Source organism: Lytechinus pictus, chromosome 8, assembly GCF_037042905.1.
Source record: "Lytechinus pictus isolate F3 Inbred chromosome 8, Lp3.0, whole genome shotgun sequence".
In the NCBI taxonomy this organism is placed as follows: Eukaryota; Metazoa; Echinodermata; class Echinoidea; order Temnopleuroida; family Toxopneustidae; genus Lytechinus; species Lytechinus pictus.
In genome coordinates, this window is record NC_087252.1 from 8250074 (window position 1) to 8265217 (window position 15144).

Below are 15144 nucleotides of genomic sequence, written 5' to 3' on the forward strand. Positions count from 1 at the left end.
TGTTTTTTAACTTAGTATCGGAAATGTACATAATAACATCATCAGCAAAAATATTACAAAACAGCAGTCGAAATGCATTGTACAATATCACTTATAAATATTAAAAATAAATCCGGGCCTAATACTCCCCCTGTAGAATTCCAATCTTACTGATTGCTTCCGGTTTGTTCAGTAACTTTTGAACCACAAAAGTTCTGTACCAGATACCCCATACTTTTCTAATTTAAATAACATCATGTGTCAAAACAAATTTTCATATCTTATTTTGTATTTAAATGTTTTATTGGTCACTTCAAGTTACATTCATTCAATACAGTTGAAAAAATACAAATGATACATTATAAAAAATTACATAACATAAGTGGATAACCACTGTATCACGTCTCGCCACCTGCGTTCGTGGCCACTCCTTTTGTTATTTCGAATAGCTATAATTTTTTCTATTTTATATGATCTAGTTAACAAATCAACACAATCAGAAACTGTTGGTTTACATGATTTACATCTACTAAGATAAAATGATTTCTTTGCAATAACTAAAACATGATTAAAAAGAAGACATTTTCTTGATGAAATACCGAGTATTACACTTTTTTCCGTTAATACTGAAAAATCAAACATAGTGAGTTCTTTTCCTAGCTGATTCCCAAATAACTGTGTAAATGGACAATTCCAAAATAAATGCTCGATCGTTTCAATTTCTGCATTACAGAAAGAACATAAAGGTGAAGTAATGACTTTCATTTTATACAACTTTTAGTTCAATTTTAAAATATTGTTCAATACCTTGAACTGAAATTCTCTGTAATTTACATCGACAGTGTTTAATAGAATAGATGAACGAGCAAATACCAATTCTTTATCTGAAACATCATATCTATTTTGAAGTCTAAACGTACTTACTGGACGCTCATACATGTCATATCTTTCTGCTACTAATAGATCATAAAAAATTTTACTTTTTATTTTGTTTAGCTGTACCAATTCAAAAGGAAGTATAATATTTGATATAGCTGCATTCTTAAATGAGTCCGTATATGATATTTTAGAAAAAAATGTCTTTAAATATGCAGAATACAGTCCTTGTAATCTAAAGTAATTGTTGGCGTCTAAATCAAATAACCTTTTCATTTCATACAATTGTCTTAAAATACATCCTTCAGTAAGGATGTCATTAAAAAATACAATTCTTTTTAAAAACAATTTTCGAAAGAAGATCATATCTCGAGTAGCTTTCAGTTGTTTATTGTTCCAGATGATCTGGAACTTCGTATTATCTTCTCTGTTTCTCACATTAAGAGAATCCAAACATTGTAAAATAGTTTTATAAAACTGAGGAATATCCAAGCTCAACATTTTATGACCATAGTTACAGTTGAATACAAACAATCCCCCGTTCTTTTTAAGGTAATACTGAAGAATTTGAAACCATCCTTGTTTATCCGCATGTTTAATTCTCTCTATCCAAAATAACTGCTGGGCTTTAACAGCCGAATACACACCTACCATCTTAATTCCTCCATTTGATAGATCCTGGATCATGACGTTTCTTCTAATTTTGTCGGGTCCATTCCAAATAAAACTGAAAAACACCCTCTCTAATTTTGTAAGAAACCAATCAGGTAAAAGAGTGGATGAAAATAAATAGATTAATCTGGATACTGTAGAAGCTGTTATTTTCGCGAATCGCGGGGGTCCCGACATTTTCGCGGGTTGTTAAATTCGCGATCGGAAGATGTAGAAAACATTTCCACAGCATTTAAAAGAAGTAAAACTAGAGCAAATCACGTGCAAATCTCTACTTCTTAAAGTATCCATGCTGATGTGTGTTTTGTACATAAATATGTCCCTGTAAAAACAGTTACAAACTGTGGAAAAAGGTGGCTTAAATTTCAATTTTTTTACCTTTAGATCTGAAAATTCATCATGCCACAGTTTGATCTGTAATTTATAGGGTTAAGCAATCTTTAGAATTGTGTTTTGTTCTATTCATTTTTCAAAAAGTTGGTAAAAGTGCAAAAATGTGGAATTTTGTGAACAGAATCTTCACTTGTAAAAGCTCTGGTCATGTGACTTATGAATATTAATGAGTATGCAAATAGCTGCCAATACGTGTGTATAGAGTCAATCAGATGACAATAATATCAAATTATTTCATGGAAAATACATTTTAATATTACAGTGAGTGTATAGATATTGATAAAATAATGTTAGAAAATACTTTAGGCTATGATTTTGTTTGAGAAATTAAAAAAAGTGAAATTCTAGCTAACTTTTTGAATCACTAACTGTACTTTCTAAGCCTTATTTTTTGTACATATAGAGGTGCATATCTCCATTTTCTCACTACACAGTATGTTTTAAATAGCAAAGCTTTGCTGTTGGGGACATTGGCACTGACTAAGAAGTGTGTCAATATTTTCGCGTGTTGTTAAATTCGCGGCCGATCGGCAATTCGCGAAATCCGCGAAAATAAAACCCCCGCGAAAATTACAGCTTATACAGTTCCAAATGATTTAATTATTTGAATTTTACCGAATAAAGTTAGGCTTCTAATTTGCCACATGTTTAAAGTAACTTGTATTGATAAAAGTATTTCTTCTGCTTTTTTAACTTGCGCAGTATCTGATCCAGTACCCACAAAAGTACCAAACACATTTATAGTATCTACAAAATTGAAATTATGTCGGAAAACTGCATTCGACACATTTCCAATCTTTAACATTTCTGTCTTATTTAAATTAATTGTTAAACTTGAACACTTCTCAAACTGTTGCATAATATCAAATAATGAGCTCAGAGAATTTACATCTGAAAAAATGAGCAAAAATCGTCTGCGTATAAAGACAGCTTTAATTCACTGGTACCAACTGATATACCTCTTAAATTAAAGATATGACATTTTGCTTTTGACTTGCTGACGATTCATTTTCTTGAAAAGAAAAATTCAAAGACACAAGTAAGGAATCCTTGACAATGTCCCAAAAAGTAATATAAAATTCATTGGAGAGTCCATCATTCCCCGGAGACTTTCCACATTTCATTTCCGTCAATACTTTCTTACACTCATGTCCAGTGAGGAGTCCTTCACATGATTAAAAAAAAATTATTTGCATTCTCATCTGTTATGTTAACGTTTTGTTTTGTATACAGCTGCCTGTAAAAGTGTTTAATGTTTTGTAAAATTTCTTTTTCGTCTTCAATAATATCATCTTCTTTCAAAAGTTTTCGGATAGTGGAATTGACTTTACGTTGTTTTTCTAGTGTAAGAAAATATTTATTACTTTTTTCTCCGTATTCGATCCTCTGTTCCGATTCGCTTTCCTGATACGCTTTTCGATTGGTCTGCGGCCTTCACTTTGCGTCGTACAGCTGGTTCACCCTGAATGCTTGGTCGCTTAGCTACCTCGTCTTCAGCTATGGGGCGATTCCACACTAGAAGTTCAAAAATATCATAAATTTCTACATGCTTTTAATAAGTCACAAGTAGTGTAATATTTTACTATGATACCTAAATTTCATGAAAATTATGAGTTTTAACCAAAAGTGAAGTCAGATATAGTTTTTTTTGGGGGGAACAATGGAATTTTCAATTTTCAATAATTTTGCTAATTAAATAGTCAAGTACAAACACTGCCTGAAACAATTATTGGCAAAGCGCAAGAAGATTGAAAATATTGCAGGTCAATGGAATAATGTATCATTGATGGTTCCAAATAATATCTACAACATTTTCATGATCCATAATAGGGGCAGCCCTGATTTTCCCGTACGAGACATGAAAAAAGTTTTTCCTACAATTTTATTTTTGATGATGCAATTTCACAATATCAGTTTCTCTTTCTTTGACCCATGGGTGATCGATTTATCCCATAAGGATCTAATTACTGCCCTTCATTTTTCAATAATTGTCCTATTAAAAGTTGTCCCCTACGACACAGTGTGTGTCGTACGGGACATGTCCCTTACGACACACAATATATAATGCATTTGATTGCAGGATTTGGATTCAGAAAGTATAAATAGTAGGCCTATTTCAATTCAAGTAATTGATTTGACATAAAGTGAACTGAAAAAGTACTTTCTTATCTCCATAGAACATGAAATAGGTGATTCTAACCATTTTGATTGATTTCATGTAGACGTATTCTTTTGTGAATCCCTTCAACTAAACTGGTGATTTTCACTGGTCAGAGCGGGTTAATTTCTTTGTCCTTGAGCATGAAAAGAAAACCTTTATAATTGATTCACCCTAGCCTGGAAGATGACTTCCTCTTGCATGCTAATGTGGAATTATTATAAGATGTAAAAAAAAATTACATATCAATCATCTATTTGGACTTCCCTTGATGATCACTAATTTTTTTATATACAGTATTGAAACTCCTTACTTTTTTCAAGTTGTAAAAAAAATCACAAACCATGTTGTTCAAACAAAATCTGGAAAATAAGACAAACCATATGGTTTCATGAAATGCAAAAAGTTTTGAAAAAGTAGAACCGCATTTCTTTGGAAAAACAAAATATTTTGTGGAATTACAAGTGACTGTTGTGACATATATCATGTATATATACATTTTATATTAAAATTATTATAACATTTTAGCCCCATAATTTACACAAACAGTTTCATTCATTCATTGTTTAGATATAGTGTATTGGAAATCATCAATTAATTCACTAAGATATAACTTCACACAAAACCTCAAGTTTTTCAGCTCATAAAAATGCTGTGAACCCTTGTACATTTCCCATCATGAAAAAAAATGATAACATATTGCTCCCGATTGTATATATTGAGGTTACTTAATTATATTGTCCTGAATGACTATACTTATTAAAAGACTTTGCATAAAAAGGAAGAATTTAGAAGCAATGCTCCCCTTCTGATTGATAAAAAGTTCATTGTTTTATTCAGGCTGCCCAGTACAACACGCAAGTGCCTGTACAACACACAAGTGTCCCGTACGACACACAAGTGTCCCGTTCGACACAGAAGTGTCCTGTACGACACACAAGTGTCCCGTACGACATATTATTTTGTTTATGATATATTGACAGAAATATTCAGCCAATAGCGTTTTCTAACATAATGAATGTCTTTAGTGTGATAGGATTATCATTATCATCAGCCAAATAAAGTGATTGAAGAAGTCAAAGAGACATAAAGTAAGTAAGTTTGGCTTCAATTTAGAGATGTCCCGTACGACACATTTTGAGTGTCCCGTACGCCACAATGTTCTCGAAAATTGTAATTTGCTTTATTTATTAATGAATGTTTATTTTGCTTTCTTTCATAGATGTGTTTGTTCTTGGGTAATTGAATATCAATTTGAGTTCAGTTTCTATGAAAATTATCTGTCCAACTCACAGACTTTAGAGTACAAGCTTGAGGTTTCTAAAAAAGCCACTTTTTCTGCGTCCGTACGACACATTACTATTTTAAATCTGTATTATACAGGATGTGAATTCAAGTCATGTTAAGTCTTGGTTTTTCTAACACTCTGGTAGTACTTGATGATCACCTTTAGTTACTGGAATATTTTTTGTTTTTTTTGTAAAAAAACTGTCAAATGTTCTCTAAATGTCCCGTACGACACGTATGGAATCACCCTATGGTGGGGTTGGTGGTGGGGCATGTGTTTTGCATATGCCCTGATTGTCGACAAACTCGGCATACTTTTTCATTGGTACAATGCGATCTATGGTGGCCTTCTTGGAGGTAATATGAGCAAACAGGACCCTGTGACGTATTTTCCTGCCCAAAGTGAAAAACTCTCGCTCTAAACGAATGGAATTTCATGAATCTTGGGAGATGTTGATTTGGGAGATCTACATACACTACTCTATCCCCTGTTAAACACTGTGTTAGCTTTCCATCCACTCTCAACCTCTGATATTGAACAGGACCATGTATTTTGCATTTTCTATTTTCTAACTCTCCAAGAATAACACTTTCGTGTACTGATAATGGGATATCCTACCCGAGTTGTAGTCTCATTATCGTAAGCTAAGAATGGGTTTCTATCAAACACCTGCACTACCGATCCTCGAACTTCGAGGCCTTGGGTTATAATTTTTTTTTTAATCTACAAAAAAAAACAAGCGCCTGCCATTTCGGGATTATTAAGTGCATCATACCAGTCGTCTATAACACGATGGAGAAAAGTATCCACTCTTTTCGTGATTTACAAAACGTGAATAGGGTGACCCGTTTTTAGGTCTAAATCTCATTTATTTCCCGCTCTCGCATTGTTTAGTTATATGCCTATCCTGCCCATGATTACAAAATATGCTTAAAATTTCCATTTCAATTTTTCGCTTTATTTGATTATTGAATATGTACCGCTTTATGGATAACTGCAAACAGTCTTCAACAGGTCCCTTTTCGATCAATTATTTACGTATTTTGTTCAGGATTACAAACATTGCCAAGAATGTTCGATTTTCAGGACAAGGTGCATAATTACAAAACATTAGCTCACGCTTCGCGCTCGAACTATCTAAATATGGCTTATGAGATTAAGTACTATGTTTTATAAGAATAAAGCAAAGAAGTGACTGTTACAAAGAAACAAACAAAAAATCATCTTTGAGTGGCTGATCGAGGAAAATATGGGTGAAAACTTTCTCGCCCCCCTCCTTTTAGCGAAAGCTGGATCCACCCCTGAATTTAGGCCTACTTAGGCACCCCCAGCTAAAAAAATCGTTCCCAGGGCCCTGTCCGGTCTCGGGTATTTAACCTTTTATGCCTTTTTTTAAATCCGTCATAATAATGACACGTGATTGGTCTAAATCCCGTCATGTGACCAAATATAGTACCAACTAACGACATAATGGGCCAAAATGCGATGAATCCTCACATCTTCTGTTACGAGCCGGATATTAGTAATATTTGATATGCACGTAACAGGGGCGGAAATCTCTCCCAAAAGGTAGGGGGGACACAGGGCAAATCCAGCCTTCGCCAATAGGGGGGGGGGGGGCGGAAATTTGTTTCAGCCATATTTTCCCCGATCGGCAGCACGAAGATGATTTTTGCTTGTTTCTTTGAAGGGGTGTCCTCATTAGTCACTTCTTAGCTTTATTCTTATAAATTAATATATAATGATGCGAGCGCGAAGCGCGAGCTAATTTTTTTGGAAATTTTATGTATTTTTTAAAAAATTTGAACTGATTTTGGGCAATGTTTGTTATCCTGAAAAAGATGTGTATGCAACTTAATAATTACAACGAACGCAACGCGCGAGCAGAAATGAACTGATGGAAAAGATACCTGTTAAAATAGCATTTAATAATCAAATAATGCGAGCGCGAAGCGCGAGCTATTTTTTTTGGGACATTTTCACCTAAACAATGAAAATTCTAAGCACTTTATGTAACTCAAGCAGAATAGGTATATAAGTAAACAATCAATGCGAGCGCGAAGCGTGAGCGGAACATTTTTAGATTTAGTCCTATAATATTTACTGTACGAGACACTCTATTCATGTTTTGTAAATCCTGAAAAGGATGAGTGTTAATAATGCGAGCGCAAAGCGCGAGCAGAAAATTTTTATATACGTTTTGAACTGGTACCTGTTAAGGACTGCATGCACTTGAAAAATTTTGAACTTTCTAAAGAAAGAATGGAACATTTTAATCAGTTTTTGTAATCGTGAACAGGATAGCTATAACTTAACGTTTGATGCGAGCGCGAAGCGCGAGCAGAAAAAAATATATAGTGGCACGAAAGATTCTTTTTATTTTCCTAGTCTTCCCCTCATCTTATTTTATGCACTCGTCGTCCTCTTCTTTTTCTCCTCTCTTTTCCCTCCTTTTTTCCTTCTTTCTTTCCCTTTTTTCTTTTTTTTGCTCCGCCAAGAGGGGGGGGGGGGGGGGGGGGGGGCGGGGCGGGCCCCTCGGCCCCCTGGATCCGCCTATGGGGACAAGGGGCGGGAAAATTTGACAAGCAAAAAAAAAAGGTTATCATCGCCAAAGTAAGTTCATCTGTTAAAATACATGTTTTATTTCGATTTAGAATAATGTATTTCTTACCATCATAAAAGACCAAAAATAGTAGGGGGGACATTTGATATTATGTCCCCCCCTACTATTTTGAGTAGGGGGGACACGTCCCCCCTGTCCCCCCCTGGGATTTCCGCCCATGGCACGTAAACGAAGTGATCAATCACTTTTATCAAATTTTATTATTGTTTTTTTTTACTCGAAGACCGGGTTTCCTTAATGTTATTCATTCTAGTCAAGTAGAACGACAACATGACCGTCAAGTTGAGTACATATGCAATTTTCTTTAAAGACAGTTGTAGTAAAGGGTGTGTACTTCAATAATCCGAAGGGTGTCACTTGGGGAACCCTTGGAAAATTTTTTTTAAATTGACGTCATAAGCCACGTCCACTTTTTTACATATACCTCTTAAAAATGACTTTCATATTTTACGAAACAAACATGTCATGTTTGGTATCAAATTAAAGCTAATGTAAGAATCAATTACAAGTACATGGATCACTGGGCATTTAAATCACGCGTATGTCAGTTAAAGGTCATAAAAGGTCAAATTGCATTGCAAATGTAAGTAATACATATAAGGCGAAAAATATCATGTTTTAGATAAAAAATAAGTTAGGTATCTTATGTATTTTTTTGCTGAAACTTCAGTTGAGGGTGCGCATATTAAGAATCCGATTGGTGCGACCTTGGAATCTTGAGGAATGTTATTTATGTGACGTCATAAACCACAAACTTTCTTACATTCCTCTTAATTGTTAATTTTCTATTGAGCGGAATAAACATATCATGTTTGATATCAAATTATAGCAAATGCAAAATCAAATCCATATATAGGAATCACAAGGCATTTATATTGCGTCCAGACCAATTAAAGGTCATTTAAGGTCATGAAAGTTCAAGTTAGGTCACAAAATAATGTAAGCAATGCAATGTTTGGAATATCATGTTTGGAATACAAACAAGTTGAGTATTTAATGTATTCTTAGCTGATAGTTATGATGAGGATGTGTATATTTATAATCTGACAGGGGCTACTTTGGTACCCTTGGGGCAACGTCATTTTTGACGTGATAAACCACACCATCCTTTTCACATAGGTCAACCTCTTAATTATGATTAACAGTATCTCGTTTCTAATGTACGGAATAAACATACCATGTTGGTATCAAATTAAAGCTTGACATTTTGTATAATTGTAAATAGAATTTACATTTATACAAGAACAAAACACATGTCAAGGTCATTAGGTCATTTTAGCTCATTAAAGGTCCAATGAAGGCGGGAGTTTACCAGTACTAAAAAAAGTGAACATTTTTGTATCAAATCAAATTATGGAGGGGGGGGGGGTGGATTCCTTTGTTTTTATTGAGTATAGATTAGAGAAAAAATGAAACTAGTCTCACCATATTCGAACTCATTTTCAGGAAATGACTGCATCTGAAATCTTGCCTCTCTGATTTCCTTTAAGGTCTGGTTCTCTCGTGTCAACTTCAATTCCACCAATTGCTGTTCTTCGAATTTTGCTTTGTCCCTCTCCCTTTCTTGCTCCAATTCTTCAACCTTTCGTTTCAACATGTTCAATTGGATCTCGTTTTTCTCGTACTCTCCTGGTATAAAATGATAAGAGTACAATGAGAAAGAATTTGAACTACAATACATACAATATTTTCGAGGTAAAATAGGAAATAAAATAGACCCAAAGGATCAGAGATAGATCCTCTAGCTTATTGAAAAAAAGTAATAGGTGTTATTACCTGCAATGACAAACACGACTTTCACGTCAGATGGTAGACGTAGTTGAATTGGAAGGGTATAGTTAAATGCAGGGTCAGCCGAAATATTGGCAAATTAGTGCCATGGCTACCATTGAGGAATCACTATTCTTTATTTCACTAATATCAATATTTGTATCATGGTATCCCTCGTAAGCTCCTGGAGGATATTTCGGTCGTTACGGTTATAAGCACAGAGGGGTGGGAGTAGGGGAGGGTATTCACGCATAATGGAGTAGGCCTATACATATGCGCCCCCTACGGCTCAATTTTCACGTGTTGTCAGCTGCTCCAAAGTTAGCCTCTTGTCGAGGCCCTGGCGGCTGCTTCCCGAGCGAAGCGAGTGATTTCGCGCCAGGCGAGCCAGGGCCTCTTGACATCTGAGCTGAATTATATATTCATGAGGAACGTCTTCCTAATGAATATACATGAGTCATGATATTACCGGTCACCTAGTAAACCAATGAAATGTCAAAGCTGTTTCGTCCAGGGTTCGGAATACTATAGTAGTTTTGATTTGATTTATTTATTTCCACATTCCAATAACAAAAGCATATACAAGTGTAATCATATTTTTCTTAGCATAACAAAACAATAGGCAAATGACATAATTAATAACATATACATATATACAATCTAATTGAAAAATATTTATACCTGATAAATTTCTTTTTTTAATTATGATTTTTTTTTTTTTTTAATTTTGAAATGTGAGAGACCTTCATCTTAAGATTAGAGCTTAAAATTGACAAAGGCCTCATAAGGAAAGGGGAAAGAAAATCAGACAAACAGTGCAATAAAAGAGACTTATCTTTTATTGCACAAAATAATAGGAATATTACAAAAAAGATAGATAGGGAAAGAAAAATTAAAATGAGGAATTTGTAATCATATTGATAAAAGTTAAAGTGCAAGTGCAAGTGTGCAAGAGTGCAAGGCGGGGGGGGGGGGGGGGAGGGGGTGTCATATTGGTTGGTACATAACACACCCGAGATTTTAGGTATTATATTTTAACAGTGTATTTCTCTTCAAAACAGCCTTGAATGAATAAAGTGTAGAGCATTACTTAATGTCAGGTGATAAATCATTCCATAAATCTGCACCGAAATGTCTAATTGATTTGTGTGCTATTATTAGTTTTGGATTTGTAAGATGAAATTTGTCAGAGTTTCGTGTTGGATAAGAGTGGATGGTGTTGTTGATTGTGAACATATTTTGAAAGGAAGGGGGAAGTATTCCCTTTTTGTATTTGATCATGAAGATTGATTAGCAGCTTGATATGTATTTATATCTGAAATTTTTTAAAGTTCTTTATTAAAAAAATAAAGGACTGGATCTAGCGAGATATTGTGATCCTGTACAAATACGAACTGCTCTTTTTGTAACAAGGAAATCGAATTAAGTTTTGTATTACCACAGTTACCCCAAACTATGTTGCAATATGATATGTGAGGGAGAACCAAGACATTATAAAGAAGAAAAAGAGTTTTTGGGGGTAATAAGTATTTTAATTCGGAAATTATCCCAACACCTCTGGATACGGAAGTGGTGATATGGCGTAAATGATTATTCCATGATAAATTTTCATCAATAGTTACTCCTAACAACTTTGAATGTTGTTTTTGTTGTAAGGTTACGCTGTCAATGTTTATCGTTATTTCTTCGTTAACTGCATGGGTATTATTGTGTTTAATTAAAGTGCATAAAATGTGTTTTGTTTATGTTTAAAGACAATTTGTTGAATTTGAACCAAGTAGACACTCTACATAAATCATAATTTAAAGTAGATACTACAATTTCAAGTTTTGGGTGAAAATAAAAAATATTGGTATCATCTGCAAATAGGATAAAAGATAATAAGGGGAAGTTTTCGATATATCATTGACGTATAGTAGAAAAAAGGAGCGGTCCCAAAATTGACCCCTGCGGCACTCCACATTCTACAGTTTCAAAGGTTGAATCTATTCCATTAAATGTAACATATTGTTGTCTATTTGATAAATAATATTCTATCCATCGATGTGCGTTGCCCCGTATTCCGTATACATGTAAATGTAGTTTTTGAAGTGATATTTTGTGATTAAATGTATCGAAAGCTTTGCTTAAGTCCAGAAATATTCCAATAACATGTTCTTTGTTAGCAATCGCTTTTGTGATTTTGTCATAAATATTTACTAGTGCTAAGTCTGCCGAGTGATTTTTTCTAAAACCGTATCGATTTGGATTTAATAAATTATGCAAGTTTAAAAAATTGTATGATCTTGTGTATATTATTCTTTCTAAGATTTTTGATATGCTACAGAGAATAGAAATTGGGCGGCAATTACTTATTTCATGAAGATCATCTTTATTGTAGATTGGGGTAACTTTTGCAATTTTTAGTAAATTCGGACAAATCCCTGATTAAATAGATTGATTAAAAATATAAGTTAATGGATCAACAATAGCATGAATTTCTTTAAGCATGGATGAACTTATCCTATCGTGTCCTTGTGACCTACTAGAGTTCAACGATTGTGTGATATTAATTATTCAGTAGGGTTGGTGGGATTGAGAAAAAATGGTACGAATGTTCGAATGGCGTTGAAATGAAATCAGTAAAATGGGCGTTGTTGCAATTACCTATTTGATTTGCTAGTTGGGGGCCGATGTTACTAAAACAAAAGAGTTAAAGGATGAAGCATTTTTAGATTGATCTGTGATTTTATCACCATGTAAAGTTAATTCATCTTCAGGTGATGGAGTATTGTTTTCCCCAATAATATCATTTATAACCCGCCACGTGGCCTTAGAATTAGAACTAACTTTAGATAATTTGTCTGAATAATACATCCTTCGAGATATTCGTATCAGGTTTGTAAGTTTGTTACGATATTTAACTATTCTTCAGGGGATTCATTTAATTGTTGGACACTAAAGGGGATATAACCAGCAAAATACTACAAGTGGTGGTGGTACTACTACTACTACTACTACTACTACTACTACTACTACCACTACTATTGCTACTACTACTACTAGTACTGGCCGTAACAGACCCATCACCGCCCCGAAACTTCCCGGGAGATAGCTGGTCAGCCACTGGTCAGACTCGAGTCAAGGGGAAGCATCTCCACTCGAGCATTCCCTCACTGCACAGCGGAGATCGATAATCGATGCATAGTGGAATCGCATGAAATATTACATTTTTCCATATTCTGTGGGTAGATTTACAAAAGCATTTCGTCCTTTCAGTGTAGATTTAATTTCATCGACTTGCAAATCCTTAAATCGGTCAATATTCAGCATTTTAGAGGCATATTCAATGCTCTTTTATATTTCGTCGTCACTCTTCGCCAAGAATCCACGGATCGCCATTCAAGATGAGCTAATGAATATTCAATATGACGTCATAGCAGCCCGCGCTCTCATTTGATGATTTTCACCAACCAGTTTTTGGTCGGAATATTGGTAAAAACAATAAAAACAAAAGAAAGTCGGTGAAATTCGGCTCAGATGTCAAAAGGCCCTGTCTCGCGGCGCTCTGCTTCGCTATATCCCTTGCTTCGACATGTTCGACCGCAAAGCAGCCGACAGGGCCTCGACAAGAGGCTACTCCCAAGTATCCTTTTCATAAGACTTGGCGAGATGATGTATCTCGCCATCTCAACAAGACGGTTGCTTTTTTCCGTGACATTAGAATAAAATGAATATTTGCATCAAAGTACTTAACATTTTTTTTATCGAAGGTTCTGACAAGGTTTCAGGACATTCTACATGAAAATGGAATGTTTCCTAAATATTGTTGCTACTATTTGGTTTTTAACGGCGCCCTCATCCAATATAATGTAAGAATGGTAATTAACAAGCGTTTTCTAAAATTTTATGAACATTTTTTTTTATTTATACAGTTTTTTAGGTATCTGTATGTCCGCAGAACGTTCGTGGAACGTAATTAAAGTTTTTCGAAAGTTTTGTTAAAGTCTGTAACATTCTAAAGGCTTTTTAGCAGTTCCTTAAAACACTGAGTTGAAAGCTTTTAATCGTTTTTCCGTATAAAATATTTTTTTAATGTATTCAGATATAAAAAACAACTTTTTCTTTAAATTACAGGTATTTAAAATAAGTACAGGAGGACTGTATTATGGATAAATCAGCTTTGGGATTTAGTTTGAATCCTTAAGATTTAATTTGAAAATTCAAATAATTTCAGATTTATGAATAGATTTCTACAATTAAAACTAAATCCCATATTCAGTTGGTCCATAACTACTCTCAACCTGAATTCATTTTAAATATCTGCAGTTTAGAGTGTATTTGAAAAGTTTTAAATACGTCAAAACCTTCCACAAAAAGACATACTGAAAACGTTTGGACAAAAATATGCCAATGACAAACTTTGATGATATATCATGTTTATGCTCAAAGAACGTCCAATCGCTAGCTGGGGAATTCGTGTTAATCGATTTCTTAGCAAAGTCATCATGGACATCCGGGTCATGGCTACACAGTTGAGGATTGTGTCCTCACATCGGGTTGTCGCGTCGGGTATTCGCGAAAAATGACCGCCTAACTTCCCCAAAGGTCGGGTCCAGTTTGCCGGGCCATTCGAGAAAAGGGTACCCTTACTTCTCGAAAAGTCGCGCCAAATTTACCAGATGTTTGCGAAAGTTATAGCAAAATTTTGGGAATTAAGGTGGACCTTTTCTCGTATGGTCGGGTATACACGTTGATACACTGGATGACTACTCACCTATCCGACTTTTCTGTTTTGAGATGACTCGCTCAAGTTCTTTTTTATTTAACTCATACTCCTTCAGTATCGATTCCAATGACTGCTTTTCTTCTTGTTCAAATTTAGCCCTTTCTTCTTCATGTTCGTTCTCCACATTTTCACCCTGCAGACTCTTAAGATTATCTAGAGAATTAAGAAGAAAATTAAAGTTAATCCTAATGGGATGAGCGTGGTGAGAAACAATCAATCTGTTAACCTTGACATAATTGATTAAGATTCGAGGGTCTTATGACTTAGTCACCACCTCCGGCGTCTAACAGCCTCCGTACGTAGATAAGAAAAAAAAAAGATCCAAAATCTACTCCCGACGAGTTCATGAGGAGTTAACGAAGAGTTTGTGCATATAGCTCTATGGTTCACTACCTGGTTGCTAAATGTTGTCGTGACCAAAATTTTGAACATTTCAAAATTCTCGTCCCGACATGGCACACAGTCACGACGGGTATACGCGCACTTCACGCCAGTTTAAGACTAGTTTGCGCATTGACACGCGTGCCACAGAATCGTGCAAGTGTAATCCTAGCCCGGGGGGGGGGGGCACTCGACCAAAAACGTGGTAGGGGTGTGCCGCGGGCGAGACAAAAAAA

General features: G+C 34.9%; 1 protein-coding gene across 2 annotated transcripts in view; it reads right to left on the reverse strand.

Annotated features, from left to right (window-relative positions):
• Positions 1-260: 260 nt before the first annotated feature.
• The window catches only part of LOC129267275 (uncharacterized), a 29495-nt gene continuing 14611 nt past the window's right edge, over positions 261-15144 (reverse strand). For both annotated transcript variants that reach the window (XM_064103527.1, XM_064103526.1), the window contains exons 7-9: positions 14516-14680; positions 9415-9618; positions 261-3435 (exon numbers count right to left, since the gene is read on the reverse strand). In XM_064103527.1, coding sequence (XP_063959597.1) covers positions 3281-3435; positions 9415-9618; positions 14516-14680 — 524 coding nt within the window. In that variant the 3' untranslated portion in view covers positions 261-3280. The remainder of the gene's footprint in view (positions 3436-9414; positions 9619-14515; positions 14681-15144) is intronic.